Source organism: Microtus ochrogaster, chromosome 4 (assembly GCF_000317375.1).
Source record: "Microtus ochrogaster isolate Prairie Vole_2 chromosome 4, MicOch1.0, whole genome shotgun sequence".
NCBI classification, from domain to species: Eukaryota; Metazoa; Chordata; class Mammalia; order Rodentia; family Cricetidae; genus Microtus; species Microtus ochrogaster.
Window position 1 is genome coordinate 51,013,176 of NC_022011.1, and position 15,756 is coordinate 51,028,931.

General features: G+C 51.1%; 1 protein-coding gene across 1 annotated transcript in view; it reads left to right on the forward strand.

The window, feature by feature from the left end:
- The first annotated feature begins 105 nt into the window (after window positions 1–105).
- Window positions 106–15,756, forward strand: part of LOC101979818 — a 54,809-nt gene continuing 39,158 nt past the window's right edge. Inside the window, exons 1-5 of the mRNA XM_026778632.1 lie at window positions 106–125; window positions 1,904–2,074; window positions 6,261–6,757; window positions 11,287–11,379; window positions 12,850–12,942. Coding sequence (XP_026634433.1) covers window positions 2,043–2,074; window positions 6,261–6,757; window positions 11,287–11,379; window positions 12,850–12,942 — 715 coding nt within the window. The 5' untranslated portion in view covers window positions 106–125; window positions 1,904–2,042. The remainder of the gene's footprint in view (window positions 126–1,903; window positions 2,075–6,260; window positions 6,758–11,286; window positions 11,380–12,849; window positions 12,943–15,756) is intronic.

Sequence of the window (15,756 nt, forward strand, 5' to 3'; positions counted from 1 at the left end):
GCTGAGCAGGGATTTGTGGGGAGGAGTCAGGGTTTCTCTGGCAACCCGTGTATGGGTCTACCTCTCTCCCTGACTCAGCCCTGGGCTCCTAGACTCTTGGCCCTTCCTGGCTTGGCCTCCAGTGAGTGAGTACCTGGGAGGGGATCCTAGCAGATCTTTCCCAGTCTTCCCCAGGTCTCTAGGGGAGGGTCCGGGAAAGGGTGGTATGGCAGAGGTGGGCAGGAGGAGACTTCGGTTTCTCAGCTTCCTCAGCCTGAAGTATTCTTGCCCCTCTATTCCGCAGGTTTGCTCTTCACTGGGCTCAGGCCCCACTGTTGGGGACTCCCCCCCCCCATTGTCATGTCAATTGGAGGGCTCTTGGCACTACCGCTTGGCTGAAAGTCCTGCTGGAATGCCCCCCAGAGGGCGGGGTTCTGTGTGTTGAAGGCTAAGGGAGCACTGGATGGAAACCCAGAGCTGTGCCTCCCAGACCCCTGTTCTGACCCTTTCAGGGAGGGTCGCTCACAGGCTCCTTTCATAGTATGCTCCCTGGCCAGGACCTGGCATAGTCAAGCCGCTTGTGCTGGTGCTGGGTTGGGGTTTCTTCTTGCCTTCTTCTCTCTTGTCGACATGGGTCATCTCCCTCCTTGCAGGGCAGGGATAGTCTCCCAAGCTTTAGTGGGGCTGCTGTGTCATGGTTGCTAAGCAGAGGGGCTTTGCAAGAGCAGGGCTCTTGGGGTGGGGGATGGAGGAGCATTCCTGGCATCTGTGCCTGCATCTCCTGCCAGCCATCTCCTCTGAGGAGAGGAGAGCCATGTGTCCACTCCACTTGTCGGCTTCATCTCCATCCTTTCCGCGCCTCCTCCTGCCTGTTTAAACGGCAGCATCCTTCCCAAATCATCGCTATTGTTCTGGCTCCTTTCCACCCTTGCAGCTGCCACCTCTGTGTGGCCTTTGTCTCCTGGGACTCAGATCAGACTGAGGCGTCAGCTGACTTCCCTGGAGAGCAGTTGGTGTTGGAACAGGCTGGGGGGGCTAGGAAGATAGGGTCGCCGGATTTAGAAGTACACCCAAATCAGACGCCCACACCCCACCCCAGCCACGGAGCTGGCTAACCCTCAGGTGTGTGTGTGTGTGTGTGTGTGTGTGTGTGTGTGCATGCATGCATCTGTGTGCTATGTGTATGTTGTGTGTCATGAAAGAGAATTGTGTTTATACACAGGGTGCCCCTGCCATCTGCCTGTTATTCCCAGCTGTGACCTGCTTTGGCCTGCGGAAAGTAAGATGCTTTTGTTAGAAGCCCGAGGCTCCACTTCTTTTCCTTGCCTTCAGCACTCTGGTGTGTTCCGGATAGGCCTGTGGCAGCGGGAGGTGTTGATCGGGCTGTAGTCCAGGCGGTCATGTTGGCAGTTGGGTGCCATGCCAACATGAGGACGCCAGACTTGAGTCAATGTTGCTGAAGAGTGTGCTGAGGTTTCAAGCCCTAGGGGCCCAGGGTGGTGGGTGTGGTGCCCTGCTCCCCTTCACGGTTCACTGGCTGCCCCCAGACTGCTCTGGGTTTTGCTCTACCAGGGAGGAGGCGGTGAGAAATAAACAATGGGGCTAATTAGAGTCAACGCAGGTTTCCAGAAGAAAGCCCCTCCCCACCCGCTGCCACCTGCCCACCCAGACTGTAGCCTAAACATAGCATATGCTGCGTGCTGAAGCTTGTGTACTTTTTGCAGTCACAGGGGACGGAGGGGAGGTGCCTCTTGGGCTCTACTGCCCAGTAGCTGTCACGCTTAGCTGTACCTCTGTGGTTCATGGAGGAACCGGACAGCGAACTGGGTCCCGGCCAGCATTCCTGGTCCTGGTATGTTTTCAATTATTATCCTATGCCCAGCCAGGTGAGCACCTTGTAATCTGTGCACTTCTGCCCTCACAGAGCCCTCCTAAGGCTCGGCCCACTCTTCTGAGGAGCATACTTAGGCCGAGAGCTCTGAATGACTTGTTTGAGGTCACTGGACAGAAGACTATTCTGCTGGATGTTCCTATCCCTTCCCTGACAAGAAGCTGCTCCTCGGATGAAGTTCTACATGGTCCCGAGGACCCACAGGTGGCTGCTGCTGCTGCTGCTGCTGGCTGCAAGGGTGTGGTGGGTGGATTGTAGTGAGGATTTAGTATTCTGGACTATGGCCCAGCCAGGACCTTCGAAATGTGACTTGGTCCCTCTGGTACAGTGAGCTTCACAAGACTGTCAAAGTCTGATGCAAGGTCACACTCCCCAGTGGCTAGCACAGCGCCTCACAGGGGGCTTTGGGAATGCTGTAAAAGGACCTGGCCAGTCTGGCTGCTAGCAAGGCTGTGCTCATGACTAAGGGGGCCCTGCCCTTTGAGGGAGGCAGAAGGGGATGTGGTCAGTAGGATGGCAGGGCACCGCCCTCCCAGAGAGCTGAGGGAGGATGCAGGAAGGATGGGGACACGTGGCCTCTGAGACTGCACTCGTACTTCACAAGCATGGGGCAAAGGGAATGGGAAGTGCCAGGAGCCCAAGAGAAGGGTCCTGAGGTTCAGACCTCCAGGCCTTGCGATGTGTGTCCAGGTTGGCTGGGATGCTGCCGCTGGCACTAAGAGCAGGCGTGGCCTGGGGGGGAGGGGCCTGTGCCATCCTTTTCCTGGGCCATGGTTTGCCCAGAGGCCACAATGCCTTACCCCTAGTTCCCCTATGGCAGACACAGTGCAGTTTTGTCCGGTCAGCTGCTGGAGCAGTCCTGGGGCAGGACAGGCCGTCTATGGATTTTATCCTGCCATGGACTGGATATCGGCAGAGGGTACCCTGACTTTGACCTTGGCCTCGGAGCTGCAGCTGAGGCCTCAGGGGTGAACCTGGGCTGTGAGAATGACATGGTGGCAGCCTCCACTGGGCTGTTTGCCAAGGCTGAGGGAGACAAAGGAGGGCAGAGTGCCAAACCCGTGGGATGGCATGGGAGACAGAGGGATAGGCACTCCTGGCCTGCAGGATGGTGGCACTGCTCCCACACAGTGGGTGGGAGCCAGCCTGCAGGGGCTGCTGCTGCTTTTGTTCACTGGGTTTTATTTTTCTGCTCACCAGGGTTTTGCTTTAATAACTTAGCTGGAAGCAGCAGACAAGTACTTGCTACAGCTAATCCGCTGTGTTTACGGTGCGGTTTCTTTCAGATAAGTCGAACCCCAGTTAGTGGAAACAGCTCAGCCCCAAGGCAGCTTCCTGTGGGTGGGAAGTAGGGATGCCAGTCCAGTGAGAAAATACTGTCTCATGAGCTCAGAACCACCCTGTTCCTCTGCCTCTAGGAGAACATAACAGGACCTCATGGGCTCCCTGGTGCCAAAGGTAACCATGATTCAAGGGTGTTATGTGTCAGATCTTTTCCTGGGGAGACGCAACACTCACCCCTGATAGGGAGCCCACGACAAACCAAAGTAGGGATCTCACTCAAGTCCAGCTTGAGGAAACAAGGAGTTTTACTGGGGTTACTTATAGGAATATGGGTGTGGAGGGGGTGACTTACAGGAGCAGAAATGACTCAAAAACAGCTAAATCACCAAGGCCCACCTCAGCATAGCTGACAGCTCACACAAGCTGGGAACCTGGAGCACACTGCACAGTCTGGAGGCAGCACAACAGGCTGGAGAATGTCCTTTCCAAGTGACTCTTGTCTAAAACTCTTCTAGGCTGCTTGGCTGGTTTCTGCTTCTCCCAGTCAGCTGTGCTTTGAAGTTTGGCTTCTCTGAGAGAAGTCTTTTATTGCATACTCTGGCATTGGGGGCCTGGTAAATCTGGTAGGTTTCAGGGACTTCCTGAATCTATTTTGAGTTGTTTGCCTCTCTTCCTAGAGAGCTTTCCTTCAGTTTGTAATGTTTCAATATTGGTAAAAATCTGGTACATAAACCTGGTTTGTTGGTGGTGGCACACGCCTTTAATCCCAGCACTCTGGAGGCAGAGGCAAGCAGATCTCTGTGAGTTTGAGGTCAGCCTTGTCTACAAGAGCTAGTTCCAGGACAGGCTCCAAAAACTGCAGCGAAACCCTGTCTTGAAAAACCAACCAACCAACCAAACAAACAAACAAAAGAAGCTGTTACATAACATAGTTCCAAGCCCCTGGAGATTTGATAGCCCTAGTACTTTAGGGCTGCCCACCCCCCAATCTTAACAGGCAACAACGTTAGAGACAGGATAGCAAGGCTGCAGAGGCCCTTCTGGGAAGGCTCTTTGGAGCAGAGAAGTCTAAAGCAGAGTTCTCTGAACCCCAAGGGTGCTGTGGTCATTCCCTGTTATTTTGCTTCCTCATGTCCTGGCTTGGGTTAGCATGCCCCAGTCTGGCATAATCCTAGCTGGCTCTCTAGTCACCTCTTGGAGCATGTTTGGGAAAGCCTAGAAGGCTTACATGTTTTCCAGACATCTAAAAATACCTGATGCCACCCTGTAGTTTGCTCATGGAGACCACTGATCTCTTAAAAATGTCATCTGGAACACATGAATGAGGTTTGCTTCAGGTCTGCCCATGGGAGCAGATGCGCCCAGGCAGGATGACTCTAGGCCAGCAGTCAAGGCAGAACCATGTAGTTACTACTGCCAAGAGGAATACTTGACTGTTCTAGTAGACCTGGGCCCCCAGGTGGCAGGGCTCACCCACCACATCCCCTTGCCTCTGTTCCAAAGCAGTGTCAGCCCACTAAGGGTATCACACCCGCAGACCTTTCTAGAAACAGCCAGCTAGAACGCCTCTTCTCCCTCAGCCCTGGGAAAGCAGTAGATGGAGAAGCTGGCACCAGGTCTGTCCAGGGCCCCGGAACTCAACTCTGGGTCCCATCTTTTCTGTGCCAGAATGTCCTGGCTATGAGGGAGAGCCTAGGAGCTGGTGGGACACAGGTAGCCTCGGCTCACAATCAGGCAGTCTGTCTTTGGATTGCTGTCTTTGGGGATTTGTTACTTTCCCTAGATCAGACCCGTCAGTAACAGTCTCAGGGATGGAGTATAGCTCAGAGGTAGAGGCTCACCCAACATACGCAAGCCCTGTAAACCATCTCCTGCACCGTTAAGGAACAGAAACATCAAGTCTTGAGTATTTTCATGCTGTAGTCTTCTGTTCTCTGGGAACTCTTGGGAAGAAAAGCCCCAAGTCCGGTGGGATTCCTGATTCTGTCCGCACCTTCCCTTCCCAGCCAACAGGCAACAAAGGGCCTGTGAGGTGCCCACAATCCTCTGGGTGGGGCGTGGTCCTGGTGTCCAAGGTTATCCTGCTGGGCTTTGAGTCCTTTGTTTGTGGAACTGTGCTGAGCACAGGGCTTACCAACCTCAGAACCCAATCCTTCCCACCATATTGACGTTCAGAAGTCTCTGTTGAATGTGTGCTCCCCAGAATGTCAGGGGCAGCTGTTGGCTAGAGCCACACGTAGGGGTTGATGCCTCAGGCCATCACTCAGTGACACGGGGTTATTATGCTGTCATGGGTCACCTGGAATTCTCTCCCACCCCATGAGAAGCAGCCCATCAGGAAGTCCCACAGCCATTGTCTACCCAGGGCTAATACTCATTGTCCCTACCCATCTCTAATGACTGTTCTGAGGGCCGGAGGACCCATACTGGACAGTACCCAGAGCAAGGCAGTAGCCAGTCCATGATGGGCACTGGGTGGTAGACCTGCAGGCTACCATGTGACTATACCGCTAGACCTGGGCCCCCAGGTGGTGTGGCTCGTCATCCATACCCTCCTGCCTTGGTGCAATGCCAACCTCAGCCATGGGTGTGCTGCCCACCTTCCGAAGGGTAACCTGGCAGACCTGCCCCAGGGACAGCCAGCAAGAAGGTCTCTACTCCCCCAAGGCCTCAGGGAGAATGGCCAGTCGGAAGGCCACCATCAAGCCCAGGTAGTGTTTGTGCAGACATGACAAAAAACTATCAGCACTGTTACTAGTCCTGTGGTCACCTTCCCCCAGGGACGGCGTCTTTGTGGGAGGTGGGAAGATGCGGAGGTCCAGTGTGTGGGTCTCTGACCAAAACCTGCTTGTGCCTTTGGGCTTGGCCTGGCTCCTCCTAACCTCAATTTATTCATCCATAAATTGAACTTATCATGGTACCAACCTTAAAAGGTTGTGGTTAGTGTCTGAGAATGTCAGGGTGTGTCCACGTGGTGGTGGCATTTTTTGGTCCCTCCTGTCTTCCTCAGGCTTGAGGTAGAGATTAGGAGAAAGGGGTTCTGCGGATTACAGGACTCCACCTGAGATCTTCCTCTCTGACTGGCTGTGCTGTCACTCTCTCCAAGGGAAGAAGAGTTCCATCCTCATACAGCCAAGGACAGCTTTCTGAAGTGGCCTTTGCTTTCCCAGAAGCTGGGGACTCTTGGGGCATCTCCCTCTGTGGCCTGGTCTGATTGTATCAAGGAGCCAAGCCCCTACATGAAGACCTGCAGCCTGCCCGTGTGGTCCCCATGCTTGGACACCAGGGATGCGAACAGCTCAGTGTCATCTGGCCGACTCTCTGGCTCCTCAGGCGGGCATGATTCATGCGCACTTTTCCATGGGCCCTGGAAAGAAAGGCCACCCCTGGTGTTGGGGCCCCAGCGTCAGCCCAGGAAGAGCAACCCTCGTCTGGAGCAGTTGAGGGACAAGATCCGGGCCCAGGCACAGTGGCAGGCTAGCTGTGCCTCCTTGGGCACCTCTGTCCCCTCTAGTGCCTCGTGCCTCTACAAGACCTCCTCGACAGGATTCCGGAGGAAGACCCCGAGGATGACAAATGACCTTCCGGTGGCTGCTTGCCCAGGTCAGTGGCCGCTTTGCCCAGCGGGTGTGGACCACAGACTGTGGGAAAGGGGAGGGCTGGTTCCAGGAAGGTAGTGTTTCAGACCAGGCTATGGTGGTGACCGAGGTACACGGGACAGACAACCCTCGAGACAGACAACTGGGAGCTACATGTCATATGGGAGGGATGGAGCCTTGGAAAACAGAGACCCAGAGGGCCTGTGGGAGACGAAGGAGGGACCTAGTTTCCTGGGAGTGGGATCTTTGTTTTGTCTCCACAACCTCGGGGGCTGTTCAAACAGACCTGGGCGCCATTAGGTGCAACCAGCAAAGCCCACCTGCTACCCACAGCAAGACAGGTTGTGTTTTCTGGAGCAGGAAAGGCGGGTGACAGTTAAACAAATACTGCAAGAGCTTTTTGGCGGAGACACTGGAGGCCAGGCAGCTGCTTAGGGGTTTCTCTGGGGGAGAGAAGGATCTGTTTTCTAAGGCAGTAGGTTTGTTTTCAAAAACTGTGGTAAAGTACAGAACATAAAATTAGTTGCTGTAATAGGCTGCGTCCCCGGCACCTGGCCGCCCACATGGCTAGCTTATGCCCCGAAATAATTACACGGACACTGTATTCTTTTAAACACTGCTTGGCCCATTAGCTCTAGCCCTTACTGGCTAATTCTGATATCCTGATCAACCCATCTCTAATAAATTGTGTAGCACCGGTCTTACCAGGAAAGATTCAGCATGTCTGACCTGGTGGCTTGCTTCATCACATGCATCTCAGAGAGCAGAGCTATTGCGTCTGCCCGGGAGAGGGGAGCATGGTGTCTCTGAGCTCACTTCCTCTTCCTCCCAGCATTCTGTTCTGTTTACTCCACCCACCTATGTTCTAACCTATCAGGGCAAGAAGTTTCTTTATTTAATTAACCAATGACCTTCCTCCATCAATTAGTCATGTTACTGTTTTAAAAATCGATTACATTTATTTATTTGTGTGTGTATGTATGTGTGTGTGGGATCATTGCCATGGCCCAGCTGTGGAGGTCAAGAACGGCTTGCAGGAGTCAGGGGCTCTCCTTCTATCATCCATCCTGGGAATGGAACTTAAGATGTGGGCCTTCACAACAAGTACCATCACCTGCTGAGTCATGGCTCCAGTCCCGTCTTTACCATTTAAAAGTGTTCTGTTCACTGTAGGCACCTGCTTCTTGCTATGTAGCCATCACCACCACCCTTCTCTAGAATGACCCATCCTTCATTCCAACCCCAACAGCCTATCCCCTCCCCAGCCCCTGGCACCTGCCTCCTTCTGCTTCCTGTCTCTGTGGGTTTGATGACTCTGGGTACCTCAGAAATGGGAGCCCATGGGTCTTGTCCTTCTGTGACTTTCTTTCAAGGAGTACTTTTTTTTTTTTTTTTTGGAAAGTACAGTTAAGTACAGAGGAAGCAACAAAGTTCGTCACCAGTCACCGTGTACCTTCCCCCCACGACTGCCCTACTCTGCTCTCTGAGATGCGTGTTAGTATACACTGTGACAAAATATTGGGGAAAAAAAAGAATCTAGAAGAGGAGGATTTTCTTTGGCTTGTGTTTCAGAGGGCTCTGTCCACGGTCATCTATTGTTTCTGGACCTGCTATAAGGCAAGAGCATCATGGTGCAAGGACATTGCAGAGACACCCTGCATACCTGGTGCAAGGGCGTGGCACAGAGACACCCTGCACGTGCGGTGTGAGGGTGTGGCACAGAGACACCCTGCACGCATGGTGAGAGGGCGTGGCAGAGACAATCTGCACGCACGGTGCAAGGGCATGGCGGAGACAACCTGCACACCACACAGTGAATGTGAAGCAGAGACAGAGATAAGGACCCAGGGATAAAATGTACCCTGCAAAGACCCACTCTGTCCTCCTATCAAGCTCCCCTAGCCTATTTGGCTAGAAACCCATCAGTGGATTAACACATTCCTAGAATTAGCATCTGGTCACACCTCAGGTGCTGTCACCATTTGGGATCAAGCCTTCAACACAGGAGCTTTTGAAACCTTTTAATATCAAAACCATACCATTCTGCCCTGGACTCTGAGGTCTTACCTCAGAGCAAAAATCCACTTAGCCCATCTCCAAGAAGCTCAAAGGTTCTAGAATTGTTAAATGATCTGATCAAACTTTCCTCTGATACTCAAGGCAGAAAGTTTTGTTTTTCTAAGATACAATGTTACGGGCCAAACACGTCCATTTCAAAGAAAACAAAGAAACATCAAGGAGGTGTTAGGCCAAGCTGAGATTGAAACTATCAGAAAAATATTAGATCCTATAGCTTATTTTTTTTTTTTTTTTGGTTTTTCGAGACAGGGTTTCTGTGTGGTTTTGGAGCCTGTCCTGGAACTAGCTCTGTAGACCAGGCTGGTCTCGAACTCGCAGAGATCCACCTGCCTCTGCCTCCCGAGTGCTGGGATTAAAGGCGTGCACCACCACCGCCTGGCTTAGCTTAAATTTTTTTAACATATGTACTGTTTTGCCTGTGTGTCTGAATGTGCACTACATGTGTGCCTTGGTGCCCATGGAGGCCAGAAGATGAACTCATATAAACACATCAGTATGAGCTGCCTGTAGTGGCTGCTGGGAGCCAAACCAGTATCTTCTGCAATAACAGCAAGTGTGCTTAATCACTGAGCCATCCGTCCAGCCCCTGTAGTATGTATTATGTAGTTTGTGTCCAGCATTTAGGGTGCATGGAACATGGTATGAGCTCCAAAGGGCTTGGGCAGTCCCACCTCTAGGCCCTACTTGCTGCAGCCCCTGCATTCTCTCTCCTGGGCTGTTTGTGCTGCGGCCAGCAGCTTTCCTCAGCACATCTACTGCCCAGGAAGCTCTAACTTCCTGGGGTCTCTTTTGCAGCGTAGGTTTCACCTTCGGAGCTTCAGACTCCATCCTTCTGAGGGCAAACAATTTGCAGGAATCTTGACTTTGCCTCCTAAGACTTTTCTTTGAAATCTCATCAGGAGCCTCCACAAGCTCGTGATCTCTGTGTTCTCTGTGCCTCAAAACTAGCATCACATGGACAACGCTAAGGTCTGCCACCAGCCTAGCTGTAGTGGGCCCACTTGGACTTTGGCTTCAGTGGCCTTTGAGTGCCTAGGTGTCCCTCTGCAAGCAGGCTGCCCCAGCAGCTCTCTCCTGAAATTAATCTTCATGCAGATCATCCTCAGCTCCGACGTTGCGAAAGGCTCTTTTCGGGTCAAACCGAAGGCTTTTCAAATCCTTCTCTGCTTCTTGCTTCTGAGTTTCACTGCAAACCTGGCTAAAAGCCAGCAATACCCATGCTATAGCTTGAACACTGCATTGCTTGGAATTTTTTTTTCTCTGAAATTAAACAATTCATCACCTTTAAACTCAGCCTCATACACAGTCTCAGAGAGAAAGCAAAGTGGAGAGTTCTCTGCTACAATACACGAGGTCTCAAATCTAACTCCTTGCAGAACCCAGACTCTTAAGAGCACAGGCTCTATTGTTTGCATTGCTGTCAGTACTGTGGCCTCTGTGTTTATGCCAAAGTCACCTCGTGTGATGACTATTCTCACTGGTCAATTTGATGAGCTGTAGAATCACCTGGGCAATAAGTTTATGGGAAATGGACTTTAAAAAAAAATAATTCTTGGGTTGGAGAGATGGCTCAGTGGTTGAGTACTGACTCTTTTTCCAGAGGTCCTGAGTTCAATTCCCAGCAACCGGTGGCGCATAACCATCTGTAATGAGATCTGGTGCCCTCTTCTGGCCTGCAGGCATACCTGTAGGCTGAACACTGTATACATAATAAATAACTAACTAAATAAATAAATAATCCTGCCGGATGGCGGTAACACATGCCTTTAGTCCCAGCTCTTGGGAGGCAGAGGCAGGTGTATGTCTGTGAGTTCGAGACCAGCCTGGTCTACAGAGGGAATTCCAGGACAACCAAGACTGTTACACAGAGAGGCCCTGTCTTGAAAAATCAAAACCAAACCAAAGCAAAACGAAGCAAAATCCTCTCTGTATCCATGATGTATGTGTGTGGTGGCATGTGTTCCATGACAAGCATGTGAAGGTCGGAGAACAACTTTGTAGCATTAGTTCTCTCTTTCCACCATTATGAGGGCTCCATGGATTGAACTCAGGTTACCAAACTTGCATGGCCATGTGGTTTTACCCCCTGAACCATCTCGCTGGCCCTAGGATTATCTCAGTTGTATTAATTAAGTTGTCCGTGGTGGGTGGCACCATTCTCTGGGTTTGGGTCCTAGACTGTGTCAAAAGAAGAAAGTTGGCCCGTTAGAGGGCTCTGCTCATAGTTGGCCTGAGAAAGCTTCCCGGGCCAAGATGTTTGTGCTGGCTTTGACGAGACTGTGTGACTTCTTAGCTAGTCACTGTGGTATATGTCCAGATGGCCTTGTGGGATGTGTTTTCTGGCCTGAGGTGTTGAACAGAGGAACAATTTAAAGGCTTACAGGGGCTCTAAACTGGAACTCCATTCTGGAAGTTACTTCGCTCTGATCTTTTCTTTCCATTCTCCTGGCTCAGGCATCCTTCGTGCAGCTGAACATAGAAGCAAAGACCAGGCACCTCTCAGCTTGAGACGGGAGCTCTCGAGGATTCCCCAGCACCATGCTTCAGGTGAGTGGCTCTAGGTTGGACCCTGAGACTAACAAGGACACTTATGGTTAGAAAGGACCCTGGCTAGAAAAGGATCAGTCAGGGAGTGGATGACATCCTGCTATGCTTAGGAGCTTGGATTCTTACTCTCTGCCTCTCCAACGGAGTCACGGTAGGAATGGACCGGGTGCTGTCTTCGAGCAAAGGCATCCTTTGTGCAGAGAGGGGCCACGTCCTTCCCACAGCCTTGTAGGCCCACCTGTTCTGAACCCACACCTTGAGATCCCTTCTAACCTTGAGGCTTGTTATTCCATTTTATAGATGGAAGGCAATGCCCAAGATGACCTTGCCTGGCCCTGGGGGTACTGAAGGATGGGTCACCGGTGGGGCTGAAGACTTTTACATCCCAACAGCTATGGTTTTGTTCAACAAAAAAGGAACCTGGATGAAAAGATAGCAGGAGCCTCAAGCCTGTCTGAGGATGCTGGGCTCAGGGCTGCTGGTTAGACTGCATGTTAGATTCTGTGTAGACTTTTAGGAGGTTTTGTAGATGCGAGGGAGGGGATGGAGAGGGAGGGGCATAGGTGATAGCTAGGGTAAAGGCTGGTCAGTATGCCAGCTGGCACCTGTTGGACAGCAGGCACAGGTGTATTGGGGCACTCCCTGCCATGTGGTTGCGAGTCAATGGCAGATGTAGGCAGGGTCCCAAGCTGGCTGAGGGACAGGTCAGACAGGACCTCCTTGAGCCTTGCCCTATCTTCTCTTCTGCCTTCCACAAAATCCTGTTCTAGCAATTGTCAGATAAGCCATCTTTTCTTCCATACCATGAGTGTGGCTGCTGGGCTACAGGTCAAGTACGGAATGCAGAAGTCACAGCCCTCCCAGGCCCACTGGTCCCCAGCTCTTGACTGTCACACTTTCCTTTTCCTCTGAAAGCAAGACATGCAGGAAAGCCTCGGACCTACTATTCTGCTTCCTATCTCTGTAGCTTTGATGACGCTAGGCATGTCACACAATAGGAATCCCACAGGACATGTCCTCCTCCTCCCCCCTCTTCCTCCTCCTGCTTCTCTTTTCCTCTTTCTCCTCCTCTTAATGCTCTTCCTCTTTCCTGTTTAGATAGGACCTCACTAGTAGCTTAGGTTGGCCTTGAACTTGTCCTCCTACTTCAGCCTCCCAAGTGAACAAGTTCACTCTAGTTGGCCACTGAACTTCCTGTGGCGCTTTGAAGAGGCTCTCCCCCATCAGAGTGATGCCAACATGTCTGTCAATCAGAGTGGACTCTTAATTTCCAGCCTCCATCTTCCTTCCCTGGTAGGAGTCATGTCCAGGGCAAAGACGCTACACCTGGACCTCCTTGCGACTTGGTTCATGCAATCATTCATTCAGCAAACACTAACCCAGGCTCTGGGGTCAAGGTGAATGTGTTGCCTGCTTGCCGGTTGTCTGATTAAGGTTCCCCGCACCCTCTCTCCCCTTCTCCTCACTCAGTTCCAAGGACAAACATCAAAAGGATCAGAAGTGCTTCTTACAAAAGAGAAACTCCAAAGTCATCTGTCCCCCGCAGAACTGTCAAAGGCAGAGGTGAGATTTGCTACTAGGGACCACAGAGTCTGTGATTCTAGCTGGTGAGGGTGACACAAGGCTCTTGATTCTGTGCTGGGGACATGGCTGCCAACTCTACCACATGCAAGGAAGCTTGGGAGTCTTAAGATCTGAGGATTCCTTGTTGTGAAGCGGAAGTCCACAACTCCCCAAGTGATGTGAGCTGTCCTTTAAGCTTCTGCAGATGGGAATGACATAAAGCCGTTTGGCCACACGCCAAGTGTTGTCATCCTGCTGCTCTCTCAGTAACATGCTGAAAAGATGGGGGAAGGTGGAAGCCCTGGCTCTCCCCTTTGTCTGACGTGTGTGGACACTTTGCTGTGTGCCTTCCCTGATTTGGGATCCAGGATTATAGGTGAAAGCATGTTTGGGCAGTGGAGGTGGGGAGACTCTGTGAGCTGCCTGCAGGTAGGTGTTCTGCCCTGACCCATGGGATGGCTGCCAGTTTTATGGCAGGTCCTCAGGGGATCTAGATAGTGACCTGTGGGTGGCAGGTGAGCCCGGTGGGCTTCTATCTAGGATAGATTGAGCTTGGATCCTTTTTTGTTTTTTGAGAAAGGGTTTCTCTGTTTCAGTTCTACTATCCTGGGACTTGCTCTGTAGACCAGGCTGGCCTTGAATTCATAGGGATTTGCCTGCCTCTGCCTCCTGAGTACTGGAATTAAAGGAGCGTGCCACCACTGCCTGGCCTGAGCTTGGATCCTTATAGATACCCAGCCTCCCAGTCAGGGTGCTGCCTCTATAGCTTGTGGGGGTAAACTGGAGGGTTCTCCCCCCATCTAGCTGGACCCCAACGAAAGGCCATATTTTCAGATGTTGGGGGGTCAGGAAGAGTCTAGGATGTCTTTGTGACATGTTGAGAGAGAGGTGCCTCTGCTCCCAAGCAAAGCCGTGTCTTCTAGGATAACGAGTCTCTGACTACACACAAGTTTTCCAGAGGTGATACAGGGTGGGAGGACAAACACCTTTGGCACTCAAGAGTGAGAGACACGGTAACGACAAGAAGGTTCTGGAAGGTGCCCTGAAAATGCATAAAATACAACCACCTTCTGCATCATCATCATCTTCCCCCCCCCCCCCGCTTTCTGTTGTTTTGTTTTAATGGCTTGCTTGAAAAATGACCTGCCATCTGCCTGACACAGGGTCAGAGGGCGTGCCACTGGCTGCATTCATCATCGTAGTCACCTTGTCACCCTGATGGTAGTGACCATTAGTTTCTGTCAGTGACGAAGCCACAGCTGGGCTAAGGAGAGATGAGTTTGGGTTCAGGGGTCAGAGCCACAGGACTTGGGAATTGGATGAATTAGAAATTTGCTGTAGTTAACAAAAAATTAAATCACAATAGATATAAAATATTCATCCATCCGGGCCAAAGGAAAATGAAGCCCGATATTTAATTTCAGATTATATCACCTCGCTTTGCATTTTTTATCATAGATTAGGTCGGTCTGGAGCTTTGACAGGGCACTTGGGGACTCCATCCATTTCCACAGATTAAAAATCCTCCCGTAAAAAAATTAATTGCCATTAAACTGCTCGGCAGAAGAAAAAATGTGCCCATCAGGACCCATTTATCGACCAGGACTCCTCTGGTGGGCTAATGGGGAGGCTGGATGAGTGTGAGAGGCCATGGGGGCCGTTTTCCCTACATGGGGCCTCTGGCCCAGTGCCTGGCAGAGAGAGCACATGATCAGGTGGGTGTGGCACATAACGGCAGGACTGAGATGCTTCTTGGGAAGCTCAACCATCCCCCTCCCTACTGAAACCCGGGTGTGACCAGCCTAGTCAAACACCTCACCTGAGACTGAAGATTTCTGCTCCTATTCTCACGGGCCTGAAAAGTCAGGAGCCATGCTAGGCCCTGTCAGGAGGCACTGCTAAACACAGTTAAACACTGTTAAACCTCTATAGATGGAGAAGCTGTAGCCATGGCTGATGGACAGCAGCTGGGATTTGCACCAGGTCTGGACTCTGAGGCCCCAAGGTTAACCTTTCTTGGCCTGGTGTCCTGTTCTGCAGCAGACCGTCTTAAAGGGTCTGTGTTCAATTATGCAAGCATCCGCTAAAACAAAAGCACATTTGCATACTAATGGATGCCTGTGCTTATTTATTTGCATATTTTGCATAAAGGATTAAATCTCTCCTGAATATTTGATAGCGCAGGATGCGAAAGCATCCTCAAGGTTTTTCAAACTTGATTGATTTTCACATAAATATGTGCCAGGCGTGTGCTTAGGGCTTTTTCAGAAATCGTTGGAAATTCTGTCCCAACCCCCAAAATCCACTTGACAGTTGTTTTTTTAAGTTTATATATGAGTTGTTTTACCTATCTGTATGTATATGCACCATATACATTCCTGGAGCCTCTGGAAGCTAGAAGAGGGTTGTTGATCCCCTGGAACTGGAGTTACAGGCAGTTGTGAGCCACCATGTGGGTGCTGGGAATTGAACTCCGGTCCTCTGGAAGAGCAGCCAGTGCTCTTAACCACTGAGCCATATCTCCAGCCCTTTAAAGATTTTTTTAAAAGTGAAACTCAAGTCAGCAATTCAATGAGCAGTTTTTTAATTTTTTTTATTTTATTGACCTATATATTTTTTTCTGCTCCCCTCCCTTTCTCTCCCCTCCCTTTCTACCTCTATCGTGGTCCCCATGCTCCTAATTTACTCAGGAGATCTTGTCTTTTTCTACTTCCCATGTAGATTAGATCCATTTATGTCTCAGGGTCGTCATTATTGTCTAGGTTCTCTGGGATTGTGAATTGTAGACTGGTTTTCTTTGCTTTATGTTTAAAA